Raw genomic sequence first — 23,841 nt, 5'->3', positions numbered from 1 at the left:
ACCTTACCCCAGAAGGCTACATCTCCATTGAACAGATGGCAGCCCAGATCTGGTCTACCAGCTCAACCATTCAAACAAGTCAGAAGCTAACCAGATATTCTTACTGAGTATAAAAGAAAGGAATGCTTACCTTTAACAGAATAATGTCAATCTCTGAATATTTCATACCATTTACCAGCACAGGTATCAGTCTACAAAGAAATATTGATACATGTTAAGAAGGAAGACCCTGGTAACTACAGGCCTGTCAGTCTCACTTCAGCACCTGGTAAAATTATGGGGAAAGTTATTCTGGGACTTATTGAGAAACACTTGAGAGACAACACAGTCATTGGTCACAGCCAGCACAGATTCACAAGAGGGAAGTCCTGCTTAACCAACTTACTTTCCTTTTACAACAAGGTCACCCATCTAGCTGACAAAGGGGCACCAGTAGATGTGAGGATTTTTGGATTTTTAGCAAAGCTTTCAATACTGTCTCTCACAGTATCCTTCTGCACAAAATGTCCAGCACACAGCTAGAAAGGTTTATAATAGATTGAGTGAACAACTGGCTGATGGGTTGGGCTCAAAGGGTTATAGTAAATGGGGTTACATCAGGCTGGCAACTGGTTATCCGTGGATTCCCCAGGGTTCAATTTTAGGGCCAGTGCTCTTTAATGTTTTTATAAATGATCTGGAAGCAGGAATCAAATGTACATTAAGTAAGTTTGCTGATGATACTAAAGTAGGAGGAGCTGTGAACTCCATGGAGGCAGAAGCACCCTGCAGAGAGACAGACAAATGAGAGGGCTGGGCAATCACCGACCATATGGAGCTTAACAAAGAAAAGTTACAGATTTTGCACCTGGGATGGAGCAACCCTACATGTACAGACAAACAGGAGAACAAGAGGCTGGAGAGCAGCGCTGCAAAAAGGGACCTGGGGGTCCTGGTCGATGGGTAGTTGGATTTGAGTCAGTAGTGCCCTGGCAGCCAGGAGGGCTAACCCGTGTCCTGAGGTGCATCAGGCACAGCATCACCAGCTGGTCAAAGGAGGTGATTATTCCGCTCTGCTCTGCACTGGGGTGGCCTCACCTTGAGTCCTGTGCGCAGTTTTGGTCACCACAATATAAAAAAGATATAAAGCTATTAGAGAGCATCCAAAGAAGATGGTGAAGGGTCTCAAGGGCAAGACTTAGGAAGAGTGGCTGAGGTCACTTGGTCTGTTCAGTCTGAAGAAGAGAAGACTGAGGGGTGACCTCATTGCAATCTACAACTTCCTCAAGGGGGTCAGTGGAGAGAGAGGTGCTGATCTCCTCTCTCTAGGTGACCAGCAATAGGACATGAGGAAATGGAATGAAGCCACACCAGGGCAAGTTCAGACTGGACATTAGGAAAAGGTTCTTCACTGAGAGGGTGGTCGAGTCACTGGAACAGGCTCTCTAGAGAAGTGGTCATGGCACCAAGCCTGACAAGAATTCAAGGAGCATCTGGACAACACTCTTAGTCATACAATTTAGTGTTAGATAGCCCTGTGAGCAGCAGAGAGTTGGACTTGATGATCTTTATGGGTCCCTTCCAACTCAAGAGATTCCATGATTCTATGTCAAAATAACACATAAATAAAGCAAGCTGGTTTTCAGTTAGTTGGTCCATTATTTTGGCTGTAATCACACTTCCCCCAACAACAAAAAATCCCAAACAAAAAACCCAAGACAAAAACTTAGCCTGATAACAAGTCAGTACCTTAACCATACTCCTTTTCATGAGGTTCATTAATACTTTGTAATCTGAAAAAGTGTTCATTTCTAACTAGATGTAGCCAGATGGCACAACTGAGTTTTACACTTTAAAAATAATATATTCTTCCACATGATGAAATCTATTTTGAAGTATCTTTCAGAAATTAAGTCAAAAGCTTTTCAGTAAGAATTCACACCTCCAAAATATGCTTGATAAACAAGTTACTACATTGGCTCTCCTGTATAGTATTTGTCATTTTACTTACCTGTGGCTGAAAACTCTACCTCACTACTCTTAAGGATGGAAGTCTAACTACATTGAGCCCTCCTATCCTTTTGTGACTTCAAGTATCACTCCTTAAGACAAGTCCCTGACATTGCGGAGATCTTGACATTAGTCATCATTAGTCTATATTAGAACTTTACTTAGTTATTAAACTGGTTATGGCCATGGGTCTCCAATGGTAATGTTATATGGCAAAAAAAAAAAAAAAAAAGGAATAGGGGAAAAAAAAGCTAAGTATTTCACATATAAACACATTAACTACAAAAATAAATCCATAAAAATAAATCTATATATTACATGCCAAATCAAGCTAATACTGAAATCACCATGGACTGACTAAGCACCAGCAACAGACTCAGTCTCTCTATATTCTGCAGCTGAGGAGTATTGTTTCTGAAGGTATTCAGGCCAGCAATAATAGTCATGCATCTCAATGGCAATATGAACTAAACAAAAATTTCCCTCAAATTACAACTGGAACGTGGCATTAACCTGTGTATAGGCACAGAGTCAAGAGGCAACCACACCACCACTCTGTGGAGCAAGAGAGATTGATTTTAGTCATGGGGGCATCGTGGTGGTGCATTGCCCCCATCCTCAGGCCTGCCCTACAATCTCAGAAGCTCCGGACAAGTCTTGACTGAACCAGCTGAGCAGTGAAGCATCCCTTGACCATACCACTTGGGCACTGAAGCATCTCTGTGCCAGGAGTTCTTGCATGATATAGGTGACCACACTGACCATGACAGGAACATCATCTGCCTGATCAAAGTGAAGAACAAGGATATGCAGTTATCCTTGTTAGCCGTGGTAAATAATTAACCTGATTCATAGCCCAAGTGAAGTGGTACCATTGTTACAAAACCTTTTTAAAATTAATCACAGACCAAGTGGAACAGTACCATTGTTACTGGACTTTCTAGGAAAAAAAACCCAGTAGTTACCGACTTGGGTCAGTGAGGCCCTTTGAGCTCTCTTGGACTGCAGTGGGCTGAGTCAGCAATTCCCTCTGAATGGGGCCTCTCAGAGCTTGCAAACCCTCAAGTTTGTGATACTCAAAGGACCATTGCTGAAGATGAGGCCTAGGCTGATATTCCCCCCCCCCCCCATCTCCATGCTCCTCCAGGTGCAACCCTTGCCTGTTGGGAAATGCAAAGGGAATTGATGCATTTCACTAAACCCAAGGGGAATTTTCGATAGGTACATTTACACACATAGAAATAGGTGCACATATGGTTTTACCTGTGCGTGTGTGAATTGATTATGGTATGAATGTTTTTATAGTTGTGGTAGTTTGACATTTAAAGAAAGCAATAAGAACCACCCACAGAAGTGATTTCTTTGAGAGAAGCTGCTGGGAGTTTCTTCTGTGCTTGAGATCAGGCCAATAGCTGGCCAGTTCTGAGAACTGACAGCATTTTGCACCACTGAAAAGTAGGTTCACCTCTGTGAATACCACCTTTTAAAAACTCAAGCCCGGGAACTTCTTTCTCTTTGTTTCCGGCCTTGAAAGGTAGCAGAACTCTGGTGCAGCTGGCTCGCTCCCCTGCGGCCTGTACGGCCTGGGGGGGGCTGGGCCGAACCCCAGCAGCTCTCGGGCAGGGGATGGAGACTAAAAATTAAAACTTGCTTTTTGCCAATACCTCAATACCTTTGATGGTGACTGAGAAGCTGAAACCACTTGTTCGCAACAATTACCTTCTGAACTTTCAATGAAAGAACAGTAAGTATTCAAATTAACACCCATTACTTGGCATTTCTGTAGCATACTTCATGAAGTATGCAGGAGGTATATATTTTATAAAAAAACTACAGGAGCAAAATGGAACAAGATATTAAAAAGGTTTCTAGAAGATCTTGTCCCACTTAATCTAATATAAAAAAATTAAGGTTATCATCAAGTATTGTCAAATTTATATAGCTCCCTAATCAAAAAGACTCACCAACAAACAAGTTGCTTTTAACAAATATGACATTGAAAGATAAGAGATATGTAATGTTATTCTTATCTGTTTTACTAGAAATTTAAAAGCTCCCGAAAAAAACCCCAAAACCAAGGATGAAGCTGTTGTAATGTCAATGTTCATGCAGGACAGAAGAGGTTTACAATTTATACTGAGAAGGTGACTAGTATTAATATGTGTGTTGGGAAGGAGGTAGGTAGAATCAAGAACTGTGCTATCATTCTTTTGTATTTTAAGCTATAAGAGTAGGATTTAAGTAAAAACATTTTAAAACTCAAAAGTGATTTCTCATAACATTGGTTCTGTTTTCAATTCCTATTCTTATACTGCTACAGCAGCTGCTTTAATCTCAATTATGTTTTCTAAATGCTTATGAAAAGTGAAATTTGGAAAGTCCCTCCCTTTTTTAAAAATTGCTTTACATCTAAAATGGTCATTTTTGCTGAAAATAATGCATCTCTACTCTCCACACTATCACTGGAAGAGCAGAATCACAGACAGAACTGCTTTAGTGTTTTCAAAAACCTTCCATGCATATATCAAAAATTGGGTCATCATTTACCAGGAACACTGAAGAATTATTTTCCTATTGAAAAAGTCTTTAGTTTGGAAATAAGTTATTAGCACTGTTGAAGACATGCAGATGTTTAAATCTCAAGCATGGGTATTCAATTTCCGTTCAATCAAGGATCTACATTTTAACGCTTATGATAACTTTTTGAAACTTACAAACAAGTTTTTGAAGCTTAAAAAACTACTGTCAGTCTGAAGAAGCATGAAAAACACATTATACATGCTTTCAAGCCTAAATTGCCCTGGCAATTGATATGAAATTGATTCCTAAATCTAAATGATTTTGTCATTTTGTTATGTCTTCATAAAGATGGGGAACCCCTGGCATGACTATGCACATAGAAGCATTGCACAGAAATGCTCACAATAGCAGTTGTCAAGAAAACATGTTCATGGTACACCAGGTATTATAGGTAACGTCACATGGAGATGTTTAAGCTTAAGCGCATGTTAGTAAACCTTTGCCTCCATCTGATACTTAACAGGATGTTAAGCTTGGGATAAAGCACCAGTGACAGAGTTCAGGTTGCCTCCGGAGCCAAGTCTGAAATCCTCAAAAGTCTTTTCAGTGACCTCTGTGATACAGCCATTTTCAATATGCACAAGAACTCGCTACAAGAAACTCCTCCCAAGCATACAGCAAGCTAGATACAGTCTCCAAAAGAGTAACCAGGAAAAAGTTAACTAAAGTTTAAGGACAACTATTTCAAAATAACTAGTTCTAATTCTTAATACTTACTTAGCAAGATGCCGACATAATACATCTTTACAAATTGGCTGTTCAGCCAAAGTCAGCCAAAACTCACAAGCCTCCAAAGCAACATTTTCATCTTGGTCCTGGGTCCTTTGAAGCATATACTACACAAAAAAAAACCAACACAATCTTGTATAAGTTTTAAGTGAAGAAGCTATCAACATTGCAAAGTGTGCTTGCAAAAATAAACTATGCTTCCAGAGTAATTTTGTTTCTTTGGGGCAGTGGTAAGAAACAGATATAAAAGACTAAGGCTATAGTGAGAATAAGTCAAGAGATTTATTTCTCAATGCTAGATGATACAGATTCTAAGTTTTTTCCCAGTTTAAGTCAGAACATTATTACCAAGAAGCTATAGACAGAGACCCAAGATAATAAACAATTTCCTGAGAATAGTGGGGGGATTTGAAAATTATTTTACCACTCTCTCTTCTCTTTTTGAATAAAAGAGTACAGCTACACACTTAGTAAGATGGAAATATTTTTTATATCCAGTACCATAAAAAAGTCTCTCTTTCAAATATCAATTATCTGACAGGATGCAATTAAGTAGAACCCATAACAGGGGAAAAAATGTCTCACTTTTTCCAAGTATGAATGGTAATTCAAAGATTCAGTGTCAAATCTTTAAGCTTGCTGTTAAAATTTAAACCCCCTTAAACAAAAAATAATCAAATACCTGCATAAGCAGAAAGGCTAAATATACCACAGTTACATCAGTTTCTTGTACATGACTGCCAAAGCAATTTAGAGTGCTTGCAACTTCCAAAACAGTAATCTCTGCATTCTTCCATGTCAGCTCTTATTTCTGAAACAGTTGGTCCTTCCATTCATTTTAGAAGCCTCATAGAAGTCCATGCAGCTACCTTTCATCACACATTTATTTAAAATGAAGAAAATAAATTCTCCTTCATAATACCATTTTGTTCTCAAAATTAAATAGAATGGGGCAACCTATATTATCCTTATGCATTTCAGAGATGCAAGATTTGCAACAAACATATCCTTCCCTACAGAACTGCATTCCTACAGGGCTGCATCCAAAGCAGCATGAGCAGAAGGTGGAGAGAGGGGATTCTCCCCTTTTATTCCACTCTCCTGAGACCCCACCTGGAGAACTGTGTCCAGCACTGGGGTCCCAACACAAGAAAGACATGTACCTGTTGGAGCAAGCCCAGTGGAAGGCACAGATGCTCAGAGGGCAGGAGTTCCTCTTCTATAAAGACGGACAGAGAGAGTTGTGGCTGTTTAAACTGGAGAAGTGAAGAATTCGAGATCTTCTAGCACCTTCCAGTACTTAGAGGGGCTCCAAGAGAGCTGGAGAGGGACTTTTTACAAGGGCATAGAGTGATAGGAACAGGGGGAATGGTGTTATGCTGAAGAAGGGTAGGTTTAGATTAGATATTTTGAAGAAATTCTTTACTATGAGGGTGGTGAGGCCCTGGCACAGGTTGCCCAGAGAGGTTATGGACTCCTCTCCCCATATTGAACACTCTCCCAGTGTTCAAGACCAGTTTTGACGGGGCTCTGAGTAACCTGGTCTAGCAGGTGTTCTTGCCCATGTGGAGGTGGTTGGAACTAGATGATTTTTAAGGTCCCTTCCAATTCAAACCATTCTGTGATTCTATGAAGTGCACTAAATTGCAAGTGTTTCCTAAAAGGTCATTATTGTGATTAAGAACTGATGGCAACAAAAATACTGCTCTATTCTGAGTTATGAAGAGATTACAGCTTGGAAAATTTGAAAAATGTCCTATCCATTTGTAAACTGCACACTGCTTCTCCCCCCACTTCGTCTTCTCTGTCTCTCTGGGCCTAGCTTAAAGCTACAGGACCCATTTCTGAGCAAAAAGACAGATGATGGGGATACCAACATCATAGTCATCCCAGGACACCATTGCAAGCAAGGTTAATTAATACAACTGAAGTGATTTGGCATTTTTCCCCAAAGAGCTTGAAAATCAACACTTTTGTTGTATCCAGTTATTTGTCACAAAGACAAAACCAGAATGACAAAAAGTAACGTCTGTTTGAAGGTTCTCCTCACACTGTCATTTCATTTTTAAGCACATATTATAATATATGCTCCATGAAGTTAGATAGCAGTAGATTGAAAAGGCTACTTACACTCAGTGGTATAAGAGCCATATACACAGCCTGGAAATCATAGAATGGTTTGGGTTGGAAAGGACCTTAAAGATTATCCAGTTCCAACCCACTGCCATGGACAGAAACACCTTTCACTAGACCAGGTTGCTCAAAGCCCCATCTAAGCTGGCCTTGAACACTTCCAGGGATGGGGCAGCCACAACATTGCTGGGCAACCTGTGCCAGGGCCTCACCACCCTCATAGGGAAGAATTTCTTCCTAATATTCAGTCTAACCCTGCTCTCTAACAGTTTAAAACCATTGTCCCTTGTCCTGTCACTACACTCACTGATAGAATCCTTCCCCATATTTCTTGTAGGCCCCCAAAGTAAAAAGTGATACTAGTATCAAAACAAAGTATGGGAAGAGTATTTGAAGGCTTTTAGGTTTTTTTAGTATATTTATGCCATACCTTAATGAGTACTTTTAATGATAAGCTAAAAAAGTGACTTTAGGCAATGGAAATAGTTGCTTCCTAACAAAAAATTACAAAATAGCATAAGAACATTATTCAGAACTGGTTTGCGTACTCTGTAACAGTGTTGTGTTAGTCTTGCTATGTCAAACCATCAAGAAAAGAATAATGCACAAAGCATTAAGAAAAATCCTTTGAGCATAAAAGATGTCTATCTGAATGCAACAGGATACAAGCAATCTTATTTCTTTAGCAACAAGCTGAGTTTCTGTGTTATAACTTCATACTATCAACACCATTCAAGTAATCTCATTATGCATTGTAAAATAAAAAGTCAGGACTTCTATTGAAAAAAATCTTAGGCACCACATGCCTGGCTAAATATGCTGTATGAATATACAAGTGCAATCTAATAACTGAAATTGATTAGGTCAGTCTACTTCTGATATATCCTGTTTTCATGTTCTCAGAGAAAGGAAGGAGAAAAAAAAACCCACAGAGAAATACATATCTGCTTCTGCTCACCTAGAAGTACGTGCCCAAAAAACCCACTGAAATTCAAATTCAACCATCCTTGTTCCTCCAGGAACTTGGCAAAACAGTTAATATTAAACCTCTCTGGTTTAAGACCATGACACTAGCCAAGACTTTCTGTCTTAGAATCACTACCGAATCATTAATATTCTTAACTACTTTAAAAGTAATTCTCCATAAGCATAAAAAACCTTATCATGTGGATACAAGTTTCTTTCTTTTTAAGAATTCCTTCAGTTAGAGCAACCACCATTAGAAGCATTCAGTTTGGAGGTATTCAAGCTTCAAAAGGGCAAAACCAGACTCATTTGAATGAAAAATAGTCAGTTCATGGATATTACATTGTCACATATCAATATGTATGTATATAGAACTGGGCAAATCAGTAACAGTACATAGTAGACCCAAAAGTGGGGGGGAAGGAGAGGAAGTCTGAACTTCACAAAAAATTCACTACTGCTGGCTTTTGTAGAGAAGATGCATAGTAATAGTTTTCCCAAAAAAATAAGGGATACGAGAATACAATCTTGGATCTTCTGGTTGCTGACATTATTTCTACCTGTAAAGTCCAGAAGTTCCTTACTGATTTGTTTGTTGACAACCCCAAGTTGTGTGGTGTGGTCAACACGCTGGAGGGAAGGAATGGCATCCAGAGGGACCTGTAAAGGCTTGAGAGGTGGGTCTGTATGAACCTCATGAAGTTCAACAAGGCCAAGTGCAAGGTCCTGCACCTGGGTCAGGGCAAACCCAAGCACAAATACAGGCTGGGCAGAGAATACACTGAGAGCAGCCCTGCCAAGAAGGACTTGGGAGCAGTAGTTGACAAGCTTAACATGAGCTGGCAATCTGCGCTCACAGCCCAGAAACCAACTGTGCCCTGGGCTGCATCCAAAGCAGTGTGGCCAGCAGGTCAAGGGAGGGGACTCTCCTCCTCTACTCCACTCTTGTGAGACGCCACCTGGAGTACTGCATACAGTTCTGGGGCCCCCAACATAAGGAGGATGTGGAGCTGCTGGAACAAGTTCAGCAGAAGCCATGAAGATGCTCAGAGAGCTGAAGCACCTCTGCCATTAAGACAGACTGAGAGAGTTGGGGGTGTTCAGTCTGTTTCCAGTTCAGAAACCTGTTCAGAAAAGACGGCAGATCGTAGAGCATCTTCTAGTAATGGAAGAGGGGTTGGAACTAGATGATCTTTAAGGTTCCTCCAACCCAAACCATTCTAGGATTCTATAATCATAGGAGGGTGAAGAGTCAGAAAAGTTATCACTTGCTGACAGTATAATCTCCAAAGCTTTATTGTCTCTGTCTCCAAAAAAAAAAAAAAACACCCAAACCAGACAAAACAAAAGAAAAAAAAAAAAAACAACAAAACTATCTCAAGTACCAACAATGCCTACTTGTCCTGTGTTAGATGAGAAGATATGTGCCAGGCTTGGTGTCATGGAATTCCAGACAACACTAGACAGATGCTACAAGTCACCTCAAATTTATGCCTTGTAGTAAAACATTTTAACAGAGTATAAGCATGACATTTTAGTAAAAGCCTGTCTGCACAAACCAGCCTTTGGTATAAGCGACAATATTAAAGGCCAATGTCCTTGAAACTCTCCTGAAGCAGAGAGAATGAAAGAAAAACAATAGCCTTGTGTACAGGAAAAAAAATGTAAATCAATATGCTTTAGCCAATAGTAACTTGCTAAGCCCGTGGACCCTGTCAAACCCTATAAAAGGTGTGCTAAAGATAGAAATAAACGGCGTTCACTATACTTCTGTGAAGACTCATGAATAGCCTGAGCGGTTTCTCAATAATGCCTCTCTAATGCCTTTGTCCAGAAGCAAAAAAACCCACAACAACCTGCTTCATATTGTCTGGACTTGGCACTTATGGAATTTGACACTGGGTTATGACCCATTTGCTTATATATGTGCATGAGTAAGATTCTGATCTTTGTTATATTTCCAGTCTAGCAAGTAGTGTATGTAAAGGCTATCTAGAAACTGACAGTATTTCCCAGAAACATGGAAATCACAACTCAGTTGAGCAAACAAGTACCAGTTGATTGGTCATCTGGTAGGCAAGTCTGCACTAAACTAGAATAATCAAGGAACTATCCAAGGACACCCACCTATAAAATTGAATGCAATGGCAGGCAGTTTTGTTAGTAGCTCAAAGAGCATCTCAGATATTTAAAATTGCATTCCTTATCCTTGCTGCGGCAAAAGATTCAAAAAAGGTGACAACTTCAATGTGTAAACTGTAACAGTATCAGCACCAGAACTAAGATTTTTAACATGATCCCACTTGCGGTCAGGCAATGCCTGGCTGCTCCATGGTATATCTGATCCTGGCCATTTCAGGATCAGTTAACTTAAAGAAGAATGAACAACTGCCATATGCACTGTCAAATATAATGTAATGTTGGTAATTACCTAAAAAGAAACTTTTGCAGCCTCAATCTTGAAGGAAAACAAAGAGTAGGCAAGCACAAAAGTAACATACCTATTCTGATGTATGCTTTTAATTTGCTATTATTTCTGCAATCCCAAACATGTTTCATCATACAATCTGAGAAATAAGACTCACCTCAACTATACTAATCATATGAGGAAGCAGGCGATCCATTCGAACTTCTAGCAACATTACCAGAGCACGACAAACATTTTTGCGTACTTCAGGCTCTTCATCACCAGCCAGTGCAAAAAGATTCTGTTGGAAAGTAATACCAGTAGAAAAGCCTCAATTCATCTAGTTCAACTTGTATTAAAATTTATATTATTGGCAAACTAAAGTATGCAAACATGTACTTCTGTACTATCCCACCCCACACCTCAGAAAACTGTATTATTTCCTAAAGACATATGGTTTAGCAAATGAACTCTTCAGACTTTCAATGTATATTGTTACCCAGTGTTTTGGTCATGTGTACATTAGACACAAGAACATTATTCCCTGAATTTTTTTCTCTAAACATTAATGAAGTTCTGAAGCTAGAAAATGCCTTCTGAACATAACAGCAGCAAATAAAATACCCTGGTTAAGCCAAAATATCATCCTTCTAATCCACATTCAGTAGTAGTATTCAGAGATACCCATAATCTAGACTCAGTGACATGGTGATCCCTGTACTGAACTCTCCATCACAGGTGACAGACTGCTGCCAGTACCTCTATGCAAGAAGAGTTTCCTGTATTTATGAAAAGGAAGCATTTTCAAAATACTAATTTCTTGGGGTGGGAGAGTGCTTAGACTAATTTGAGCATAAGCATGCAGAATGACTTTCAACCCACGGGGACTGAAGCTAAGAATGGAAAGCCACCAGTGTGGAGTTTAGGGGTAGTGGTGGTTGTAAAACATTATTCAAAGCTCTTGATAAACTGGATATGTTATTTGACTTACCCCTCCAACCAAAATTGCACTCACCTCAATAAAAGAATCTATGTGCAACATAAGAGCTTGAGTTCTGCTGATGATAAATTGATTGACACATGCAACAGCATGAGACCTACAAATCAAACAGTTAAAATACATATGTTTTTCATGTCTTAAATGTTTTCTAAACTGTACATAGGCATCAAAAACATTAGGAAGCAAATCACACTGTCCAAGCATCTTCTAGAGACAAGAAAGATTAAATATGAACATCTATATTGTTACCAATAAAAATTACTAAACCACATTTTTAAGTACTACCTTACACTCCAATATATCTAATAAATATTTTTAAATTAAGTATTCAGTAAATAAGAACCATAGCAGGATGACTACCTGGCACATTTGTTCCAAACAGTATGTAAGGATGTTCTTTTTCAGTATATTATGATTATCAGTTTTCTCTGATATTGTTGCCAGATGAAGAATTGTTTGTACCTGGTGAGCTAACACAGTACTTATTCTTCAAAGACCACGGCTTATGGAACTACACAATGCTTTTCTGTAGGAAGAAGAACTGGAAAGCAGCCAGCCCAGTTATGCCAACTTTTACCAGTTAAACGGACAGTCAGGTATGACTTTGGGGTCACCAACCACCAGGGACCACCAAAAAGAACCTCAGGACAGAAGAATGCATGTTTAAAAAGGAGGGAAAATACGTTACTTTGGGGAAATGATTACAATATGTATGTTTCTTCTGGGAAAGCCTATGCATATGTATGTAAAATATAGTATATAAACAGAAACTCTTTCTGTACTCGGGATGCATGATATTTCAGAGGAGATATCCCCCCATGCATCTGGCTGAATAAAGAATGCCTATTTCATTAACTACATTAGTACTCTTCCTTTTACTCTTCACCATCTATACTACTGCTGGCAATAACTGAGCCCTCCAAGTTGTAGAATCTTGCAATATAATTTTCAAAGAGGAGTCCAAAAACACATTTCAGAGAATCACACAGAATGATTGAGGTTGGAAGGGACCTCTGTAGATCATTTGCTGAAGTAGGGCCACCTACAGCTGTTTGCACAGGACCACATCACAAGGTGTGAGAGACTGGAAGGATTGCTGGCTTGAAACATTTCAGGTGCATGTGTGAGGGAAGGGGCACATTGGGCCTTGCTCTGGTGAAGTAATTCCCTGCTCTGCACACCTCACACCCCCAGGCCTGTATCCCCCCTGCAGAGGCCACCAATCACTGGCACACTGGAGACAATGCTCCACACCCTGCCCCTGGAGCCCCAATCTAGTCCCAGAGTGGTCAGATGATGGGAAGTCCCACCTGGGGGAAGGGCCCAGGAAAGCCAAAGGGTATTTAACCCAGGATGTGATGAACACATGTTGTGCCCCTACTTCCTCTTGGAAATTCTATCAGCTGAATGCTGCTGGAACCAGGAGTGGTAGCTATATTTGTTCTTTTCTATATATTTTTTGTCTGTCTCTCTCCTTCTTCTAATTCCCTCTTCTTGAAGTTTTGAGTAATTTAAAATTGGATGGGCTTGGAGTTTGCTAAGTTGAATGGGCCAAGTTAATGCTTTAAGAAGTGTTTTATATTGATTGAATGCTGCTCTTAACTTTTATTTAAGTTCTCTGATTTTACAAAGTTGATAGTAAAGATTTTGTTGTTTTGACCCCTTGAGAATATCTTGTCAGTATTTCTCCCATGTGTCAACCTCAGAGTACACGAACAACTGTAATCTCTTTTAATAGCTTCATCAAACAAGTTTTCTGGGGCCTTACAGATTGCTTTTGAATATCTCCAAGGATGGGGACTCTACCACCTCTCTGGGTAACCTGTGCCAGTGCTTGGTCACCCTTAGAGTAAAAAAAAGTGCTTCCCAATGTTCAGAGGGAACCTCCTGTGTCTCAGTCTGTGCCCATTGCCATACATCCTGTCACTGGACACAACTGAAAAGAGCCTGGCTCTGTCTTCTTTGCACCCTCCCTTCAGGTATTTATACACATGGATGATGTCACCCCTGAGCCTCCTCTTCTTCAGGCTAAACAGCCCCAGCTTTCTCATAGGAGAGATGCTCCAGTCCCTTCATCATCATTGTGGCCCTTCACTAGATTCTCTCCAGTAGCTCCATGTCTCTCTTGTACTGGGGAGTCTAGAACTGGGCACAGTACTCCAGGTGTGGCCTCATCTAGAGGGTGAAGGGAAGGATCACCTCCCATGCTGGCAACACTCCAGCCCAGAATGACATTCACCTTCTTTGTGGCAAGGGCATATTGCTGTCTCATTTCAGGGTAAAAGCTACTGTTCTTGTTGATAAATATCAGCAATAACAAATTAATTTTGGAATTTTTCTTCTGTACTTCTGTTACTTCTGAAAGATTAATACTGTATTAAAGTAAAAGGATGTTGAACCCATTTAATTTGATCTAGCTGAAAGATAAAGAGCTTTATAAGTTTTGGTGGAGTTAAAGCAGAAAAAGACTTTTCTGCAAGAACTCAGAAACCATTATCAGCAAATGATTTTTTTATTCTCTCATTGCTGCAGTCATAAAAAAACAAATGCAAGATAGTTATTTCTAATCAGAATTTGAAATTTTAACCACAGCATTGAAATTTTCATAATAATATGCAAATTCTAAAAAAATAATTTAATTTTCAAAGACAGATTCTTGATTTGGAAGATGTATAAAGAGGTGAGGCTGATCTATTAACTAAACAGATAAGCGTGGAAATAACTGATGCATGAAATTTCTGTGCCTTCTCACATTTGCATATGCAGGATCATTTAAAAAAAACTAAGTATGTTTTAAACTGATCCACAAAATATCAACCTTGCTGCTCATGTAAATAAATTTTTAACAGATAACTTTAGTATAACACCTAAACCTACCTTATTTTTGGACTGCTGTGTTTGAAGAACTGCAAGAATTTAGGTATCATTATATTGAGTGGTCGGTCCAATACATCACTATCTAAAATTTCAGCAGAATCTTCGCATATCTTCTGAAGAGCACCAAATGCACCCTGTTTAAAAACAAAATCAAACAAGCAAAAAAAAAAAAAAAAAAAGGTTATTTTGCATTTTGAAAAAAGCAACATTTCAGGGTTTTTACACAACAGGTAATTTTAGCAAAAGACCGCAGTAATCGTAGCTAATTAACAAAGCAAATGTAGCTAACTAAATATGGAGCTAAATTAAAACAGCCTTAAAGACTTTTTATTTAAGTACTTTATATTGTCATCTGTAAGATCTCAAGCTGGATGAGTCTATAATAGGTAAGTGGAAATTTTAATTTTAACATTCAGTGCTCATTTATTTAATCATATTTTTAAAAAATCAGACAAGACTTTTCTCCTCATAGCTTAAAACAGTTGAGCTGGTATTTAGTTATTTTCCTTCATAAATACTGAAAAAAATAAAGATTATATATGTGCATACATACCCACACAAAATACTATACATATATATATAGTATCTATGAAGAAAGGCAAAAAATAATCAAATTTACATGATAATAGATTTCAAAATAAGCCTCCTTACCTCACAGGTATTGTAATCTTCAGAATCCAACAAGCTGCAAAGCTTTGGTAAGAGGTCAGGCCAATTCTGCAATTCCCCTTTTGAAGCAATGGTTGTTATCAGAATGCCTAAGTGAATCAGAGGAATAAAGAAAATGAGATCTCCTATATCTTCACAGGTTTCAGACCCTTTTTTTCTCATTTTACTCTTCTCAAAGATCTAAGGAGTTAAGACATTTTTTTGTTTTATTAAGAGCTGTCAAGCATAAAAAGAGGAAGTACATTTAATTACAAATTATATTTGAAGGTCTTGGAAATGCAAAGGCAGGTTGTCCCTTCCTGCCATCATGAAGGGCTCAGATGTGAGAAGTCAAGCACAAAGTAATTCCAGTTAAGGTAATAATCATGCCCAAACACTACAGGGCAGGTTCTGCTCTAAGTTTACTAAAAACTGTACAAATCTTGACCTCCAGTAGAGTATCCATCTCAAGTCACCCCCTCTTTATTATGATACAAAGGTATGAACACTGGAAGCTGTCAGTCAATAAAATAATAACCCATTGCTAAAAATTGTGTTCACAACTTTACTATGTTTACACAAAACTTTAAGGACACATGCTGATGTCCAGGTGTTAGAAATATAAATTACTTGTTGGTAGAATTGCCTTGTTAAGATTTAAGGTTTGACATGCTTCAGTGACCTCACCTAGGGGGAGGTTACCAAAGCATGGGGAGAAGGATGTACCACTGATAGTGGACACAAAGAATGCAGAATTTAAAGGCCAAAAGGACATTTGGTAGAACTCCCAAGAAAAGGAAGAAACTAATAAAACCAACTCAGCAACTGTGTTGAAATCAGCTCTGAGTAAAAGGTAATTCTGACAGGGGGAGATCATGACCACTGACTCACAGACCACTGACCCAAGAAACCCACTGACCCAAAAGAAGAGGAAGACTGAGCATATGGACTAATTAGCATGAGAAGAGAGAAAATCATTAACCAATAGAAGGTAGAATACTAATAATAAAAGAACTGGGTAACTTGTAGCCAATGAACATGAATGCCTTTGTTTGCTAAAATGTATAAATAACATAAAGCTTTGATGATTAGGGAGCCAGCCTTTTGTGGGTTACTACCCAGCTCCTTACTTTGTGCCGACTAGAACAAAGAAATAGAAGTATCTTGTCTCGGTGTGTGAATTGGCACTGTTCACAGGGCAGAAGGCCCACGTTTGGAACAAAAATATAAGACAGATACCTATTAACAGCTTACACACTACAGCAGGTCATCCAGTGATCAGCTGTAGGGGTTGGCTGATTCAGATTCAGCAGAGGATGGATGAAAGAGTCACTTCCATTTTTAACAGATACAGAAATGCCAGGAAAAACTAATTAGGTGACAGGAATAGGGAAGGCTGCTTATAAACTAGGACTGAGTCCATTTTGCCTAAACTAATAATCTCCCAGATGACAAGTGATGAAAAAAAGCTTTCCTAAGCTTTTTCATTGAGCTAATCACCATATATCCTCTTTCTTTGAAATAAAATGTTAAAATTGTTATGAAACATACAAGAATACAGAACAATATTATATAAAAACCTCCTAAATAGATGCATTTATTTCCTGGTAAGTTTGTGGGTCCTAAACATATGCAACTGTATTTTTTGAACTTGAATCCATATTTCAAAGTTTTTTAAAACCTGTACCACACAGCACAAAGAAGCTTCACAATGTTACTCATTCCAGAGTTAAAAAAAAGAAAACCCAAGTAAGGATACAACATGTAGTTATTACATCTCCAATCACAGTTCTAAAACAGACTCTATTGCCATCTTTATCATCCTCAGTGAGGTGACTTCTGAGAATGGGATTAATCAGTTTGCTTCCATCTTGATCAAAAGATACCAACTTTTGTTTGGTTAACATCAGATGCTAAAGACTACAAATACTGTATTACTTCTTCCCTGATGCTATTTTGATGTACTTGCTCATCCTCCTCTCAGAACTCCAGAGATCTTATTTGTGATTGGCTCATGAAGTTGTCAGTGCTTGAACAGCAAAAATACATATGCATGTGTGGTGGTTTGACTCTGGTTGGATGCCAGGTACCCACCAAAGCCACTCTATCACTCCCCTCTTCAACTGGACAGGGGAGAGAAAATATAACAAAAGGTTCATGAGTTGAGATAAGGATAGAGAGAGATCACTCACTGATTACTGTTGTGAGCAAAACAGACTTGACTTAGGGAATTTAGTTGAATGTATTAACAATCAAAACCAGAGCAGAATAATGAGAAGTAAAACAAATCCTAAAAAACACCTTCCCCCATACCTCACCTCTTCCTCCTTCCCAGGCTTAACTTTATTCCTGATTCTCTACCTCCTTCCCCCCACAGCAGGGCAGGGAGACGGAGCATGAGGGTTATGATCAGTTCATCGCATGTTTCTGCCACTGTTTCCTCCTCAGGTAAAGGAGTCCTTCCCCTGCTCCAGCGTGGGGACCCTCCTACAGGAGGCAGTCCTCCACAAACTTCTCCAGCATGAGTCCTTCCCACAGTCTTCAGCCCTTCACAAACTTCTCCAGCGTGAGGGTCCTTTCCATGGGGTGCTGTCCTTAAAGAACAGGCTGCTCCAGTGTGGATCCTCCATGGGATCACAAGTCCTGCCAACAAACCTGCTCCAGCGTGGGCACCCTTTCCCACAAGGCCCAGGTCCTGCCAGGAGCCTTCTCCAGCATGGGATTCCCACAGGATCACAACCTTCTTTCAGGCATCCACATGCTCCAACATGGGTGTCCTCCATAGGCTGTAGGTGGATCTCTGCTGCTCCATTAACCTCCATGGGCTGCAGAGGCACAGCTGTTTCACCATGGTCTGCACTATGTGTCAGAGACTGAAATAGTTCATGCTTCAAATACTGATATAAAGTTTTGCCCATTATAGCAAAACTGTATGAAGAAGCCCACCCCTGCCTAAAAGATGTCTGACTGGAACTTTGGACTGAAAGTCAAACTGCTGATTGGAAACCCATTCTTCAATCATCTCAGGCCCAGGGAGAAGGAAACAAGTAAACAAGGAAAAGAACGAGAGCCAAACCCAGCAGCCATGCTGAGAGTCACCTCTGGCTGGATTTGGGGTGGGGGAGACCACAGCCCACAGAAGCCAGGTTTACAAAGGCTCCCCCCCGAAACGAGGAGAGGGGAGGTTTCAGGTGTGTAGCGTGACCTCTGGTCAGAGGCAGTGAATACCCACCCTCCCTTACACAAACTGGCCCAGTTGTGGAACCCCCAACCCCACAGGCCACATCCACGTGGGAGACAGCTGAGGGGGTGTCATAATCCATCAAAGATGTTCCAAAGTGTTCCGCAGAGGCCTTGCACCACAGGATTGCACATGATGCAACAAATCCAGAGTCTGCTGCAAGAAACTGTCCCCCCCTCCGGGGGAAGTACCTGGACATTGCCACCTGGCCTGAGCGTATATTAACCCATCAGATTCTATGCTTTTTGGGGGGACCTTCACCCTCAAGAAGACTAGAAGAAGAGGATCAACAGGATGCCATAGGGATCTATGAAGTACTTTCTACTTAGTCTGTCTCCACCTTATTCTCTCCCCCCCCTACCCCCCAAGCTCCTCTTTCCCTATTTATTTCTCTTCCCTTTTCTTTCCCTCATATTTACTATCAAATAAAATCCATACTATTGTAACTGGCATATGGTCTCATTTGCACCTTAATTCAGGCTGAGGAATACCTAAATAATTTTAAAAACCAGACCTTAACACTATGGTCTGCAGGAAAATCTCAGCTCCAGCGCCTGGAGCACTTCCTCCCCCTCCTTCTGCACTGACCATGGTGTTTGCAGAGTTGTTTCTCTCACATATTCCCTCTCTGCTCTTCTCTGGCTGCAATCACATCTGTGCCATAACTCTTTTCCTTCTTAAATATTACTCCAGAGGCATTACTACCATCACTGTTTGACTCAGCATTAGCCAGCAGCAGGTCCATCTTGGAGTCATTTAGCATGGGCTCTGTAGGACATGAGGGTCAAAGAAGTCACCCCTGTAACCCCACCTGCTATTAAAACATGGCCATGCAAACCCATTACAGCATCTGAAAGAGCAGCTATACCAACTTATATGCTAACAAGGAAGCCTAGGCAGGTAGCAATATTTTTGCACCTAGACAGTATGAAGAGACCAGTGAGTACTGGACTAACTTCACTATTAAGACACAAACCTACAAGGATTCAATACTTAATTGCTTCACACAGGAGGGTGCAAAAATACTAAATAGCAACTCTTATACTGTAAGCTTACAGTTCATCAGTTGGTACACATCTTCAGAGTTCATATATGCTTGAATAATCCTTGCAAGGACTACTCGAAGCTCAACTGTAATTGAGCTATGAATCCACAAACGTTTCCTCAAATCAAACAATAAAATGCTCAAAATGAAAATGCTCAAAACAAATACGCTTAAAACACAGCCCCTCCCACAGCTGTCACCACCACCAAACAACCCTAAAGGTGCAATCCAAACACAGCTGTAATATATTCCCCTGAGGGACCTGGCTGATGTAGTTGCCAAGCATCTCTCCATGATATTTGAAAAGTCATGGCTGTCAGGTGAAGTCCAAGGGGACTGAAAAAGGGAAACATTGTACCCATCTTTAAAAAGAGTTGAAAGGAGGACCCTGGGAACTACCAACCTGTCAGTCTCACCTCTGTGTGTAGGAAGATCCTGGAACAGATCTTCCTAGAAGCTCTGCTAAGGCACATGAAGGAGAGGGAGGTGGTTCGGGACAGCCAGCACGGCTCCAAAGAAAACTTCCCTCACCAACCTGTGACCTTCTGTGATGGAGTTACTACATCAGTGGACAAGGGAAGGGCTACAGATGTCATTTATCTAGACATCTGTAAAGTCTTTGACACAGTCCCCCACTGTAGAGAATATTTTAACAGAAGGTGGGCATGATATTTTAGTAAAGGCCTGTCTGCACAAACCAGCCTTTGGTATAAGTCATGATATTAAAGGCTAATGTCCTTGAAACTCTCCTGAAGCAGAGAGAATGAAGCAAAACAATATCCTTGTGTATGAGAGAAAAAATGTAAACCTATGCGTATTAGCCAATAGTAACTTGCTTAGCCCGCGGACCCTGGCAAACCCTATAAAAGGTGTGCTAAAGATAGAAATAAACGGCGTTCACTTTTACTTCTGTGAACACTTGTGAATAGTCTGGCGGTCTCTCAATATCTGGCGTTCTGAACAGGACCTTCTTGCGGGCTGAGGAGATTCGATGGTGGAGCTGGCGGAGCGGATCTGGGCGCGGGAAGCCGCAGACGCAGATTGGAAACGGGTAGGCGACCTCAATGTGGTGAGACGTGGCGCGGTGAGACGCGGAAAAAGGAGGCAGGTCGCTGGGGGAGACCAAAGGCAGAGGAGTAAGTGAGGGGTTGTGAACCTCCCCCCACCGTGTGCTGCTAGCATGGAAATTGAGTTTGCAGCAGCGAAAAAACTGCTTCTGAGTATGATTGTTAAACGAGGTGAAGCAGTCAGGGGAGAAGACCTGGCCAAGCTCATTCTATGGGCTAGAGATAATAGGCGCGGGCGCCTGGAAGAATGGAAAGACATAGGAGATTTGTTGTGGAAGAGAACGTTTACAGGGAAAAGCAAGTACACTCTATCTCTCAGTCCGACTTGGCAGATTGTAATTAATACCTTAAAAAAGAGGAAAGTGAGATATGCTCAGGCTGCGAGCACCATAATTCTCAGCCAGCAGCAGCCGTCTTTACCTCCCACTGCTGGGCGAGCATTCCTGTCTATGCTGCCCTTGGAGAGAGGGAGGGAGAGTCAGAGAGAAGAAAATAAGGAGAAAGAAACTCCACAGCAAATGCCGAAACAACGAACAGAATCTGTTCAGCAATGGCAGGATGTGATACATCCTGAACTATTTGCTCCACTTTTGGAGACACTTTTAACACCACAATCTTTTATAAGTTCCAACTTTACTACCCTGGAAGAAGAGAAGCCAGATATGGATTGGTTTCCACCCGAACCAGGGTGACATGGGGCGAGCACTGAGGTGTGCGCAGAGAACAAAGGCACCCCCAGTGTGGGTGCGGAGGAGCCCGCCGAGCCCAAGATCCTGGCTCTGCCCTGGAGACAAGATACTTCTCTGTAAGAGAGACACAATGTATCACTCCCAGGGATCTTTGAGTTAGATATGTTAAACTGTTGTGCCCCATTGGTGTTCCCCCCTGCTGTCCCACCCTGATACATGGAACTCAGGCTCCCCCCCCGCCCCTCTCCTCTCCTATAAATATCCCAGGTTTTTCCCTGTTCGGCAGATTAGCTGTTGCTGGCACCCTTCGCTAAAGCTCTGCCTGAATAAAGGTTTGTGCTTAGCGGAACGCTGGACCAGCTTTCTCGTCCCTGCTTCCCATGTTGCCTGCCCGCCGCTGCTGAGCTGAGCTGAAATCACTCGACTGCCCGAAGCTGCTCACACGCGCTTCGGCCCAGCCCTTTTCAGGGCTGCCTCTCTAGAGAAGTCGCGGTGCTCCGGGCTTTCCGTCGCCGCGGCACCCAGGGCAGAGGCAGTGCAGAAAAAGCTCCAAGGCTACACTGGACAAATATCAGCAATTATAGAAACAGTTGAGCAGAAACAGGTGGCTCAGACAGCTTCAAAGAGAGACAAAATAGCCAAAAAATCGCTAACTATATGGTATCTAGTTCGAAATTCATCACTGTAATTAAAAGCTGATAAGCTGCGATGGTCACCATTGTTACCACCTGTAATAAATAGAGACCCTTTTGTTCGCCTAAACATATAGATATGATGCTTTGCAAAACTGTGCTTTGTGAAATCAGGATGTAGTTGAAGGCTGCTGCTGACGCCTGCATAATCTTTTACGGCCTTGCGAGCTTTCTTGAATTCCAGAAAGTTACCAAGATAAGCCCTAAAAGGGAACAGCGAAGTAAGGTCAAAAGGATAGGACTGAGGAAGACTCTTGATCTGCATCCCGCAACCACCAGAAGGCAGAGAAAAGACCCCCTAGCAACTGGAGACGCATGCGCAGAGACACCCGAGAAAGGACATGTAACCCGGAAGCCGTACCACTTAAAAGGGAGAACGCGGAAATTAGAAGCGTGGCAGTTGGCGGAGCGGAGACTCCCCTGTCGCCCAGCGCTGATTTTTTTGCTTATTGCTTGCTTGCTATAATTAATAAAATTTTCTTTAATTGAATCATATCACTCTCTTGAGTGCATTCATAACAGCAGAGGTGTTTAATGCATTCTTTGCCTCTGTCTTCAACACTGATGGCGGACCAAGGGGGTTTCAGTGCCCTGAGCTGGAGGACTATGACTGCGAGAATGATCAACTCCTAGTTGACCCTGAACTTGTGCAGGATCTTCTGCTCCAGCTGGATCCCTACAAATCTATGGAGCCTGACAGGATTCATCCAAGAATCCTGAAAGTGCTGGCTCGTGTCATTGCAAAACCTCTCTTGATTTTTTGAGTGCTCTTGGGAATCCAGAGAGGTCCCAGCTGACTGGAAGCTGGATAACATTGTCCCAGTTTTCCAGAAAAGCAAGAAGCAGGAGCCTGGAAACTACAGGCCCATCAGTCTCACTTCAGTACCTGGTAATATCAAGGAAAAGATTAATCTGGGAGGTATTGAAAAACAGCTGGAGTCCAATGCAGTCATTGATCACAGCCAGCATGGCTTCATGACGGGAAAGTCCTGCTTGTCAAACCTGATTTCCTTCTATGACAAAGTAACCCACCTAGTTGATGCAGGAAAGCCAGTAGACAGAATCTTTTTGGACTTCAGCAAAGCTTTTGATATGGTTTCTCATAGGATCCTTTTGCACAAAATGTCCAGCGCACAGCTGAATAACCATGTTATGTGATGGATGAGCAACTGCCTCATGGGTCAGGCACAAAGGGTTATAGTAAATGGGGTAATCTCAGACTGGCGGCTGGTGACTAGTGGAGTTCTGCAGAGCTCCATCCTCGACCCAGTTCTTTTCAGCATCTTTATTAATGACTCAGACACAGGACTTGAAGGAATACTAAGTTTGCTAACAACTGTTAAATCTCTTGAAGGCAGGGATGCCCTGCAGAAAGACCTGGACAAATTAGAGAGAGATGCAATCACCAACCATATGAAATTTAACAAAGATGTGCCAGATTCTGCACGTGGGAAAGGGCAACCCTGGTTGTGTGTATAGACTGGGGAATGAGAGGCTGGAGAGCAGCACTGCAAAAAGGGACCTGGGGGTCCTGGTTGGTGGAAAGTTGGATATGGGTCAGCAGTGTCCTGGCAGCCAGAAGGGCCAACCGTGTCCTGGGGTGCATCAGGCTCAGCATCGCCAGCTGGTCAAAGGAGGTGACTGTCCCACTATTCTCTGCACTGGTGCGGCCTCACCTTGAGTCCTGTGTGCAGTTTTGGTCACCACAATATAAAAAAGATATTAAGCTATTAGAGAGTGTCCAAAGAAGGGACATCAAGATGGTGAAAGGTCTAGAG

At 41.3% G+C, this 23,841-nt stretch overlaps 1 protein-coding gene across 1 annotated transcript in view; it reads right to left on the bottom strand.

Annotated features, from left to right (window-relative positions):
- The window catches only part of LOC148183378 (transportin-1-like), a 78,997-nt gene that overhangs the window by 33,106 nt on the left and 22,050 nt on the right, over positions 1 to 23,841 (bottom strand). The window contains exons 4-9 of the mRNA XM_088061457.1: positions 15,333 to 15,439; positions 14,682 to 14,815; positions 11,820 to 11,901; positions 10,983 to 11,105; positions 5,287 to 5,405; positions 131 to 191 (exon numbers count right to left, since the gene is read on the bottom strand). Coding sequence (XP_087917583.1) covers positions 131 to 191; positions 5,287 to 5,405; positions 10,983 to 11,105; positions 11,820 to 11,901; positions 14,682 to 14,815; positions 15,333 to 15,439 — 626 coding nt within the window. The remainder of the gene's footprint in view (positions 1 to 130; positions 192 to 5,286; positions 5,406 to 10,982; positions 11,106 to 11,819; positions 11,902 to 14,681; positions 14,816 to 15,332; positions 15,440 to 23,841) is intronic.

This window comes from Pseudopodoces humilis, chromosome 12 (genome assembly GCF_049639895.1).
Source record: "Pseudopodoces humilis isolate 2021_Gansu_Grassland_sample_001 chromosome 12, ASM4963989v1, whole genome shotgun sequence".
Classification (NCBI taxonomy): Eukaryota; Metazoa; Chordata; class Aves; order Passeriformes; family Paridae; genus Pseudopodoces; species Pseudopodoces humilis.
The sequence above is the reverse complement of the archived record's forward strand: the minus strand, read 5'-3'. Positions and strand labels throughout refer to the sequence as shown.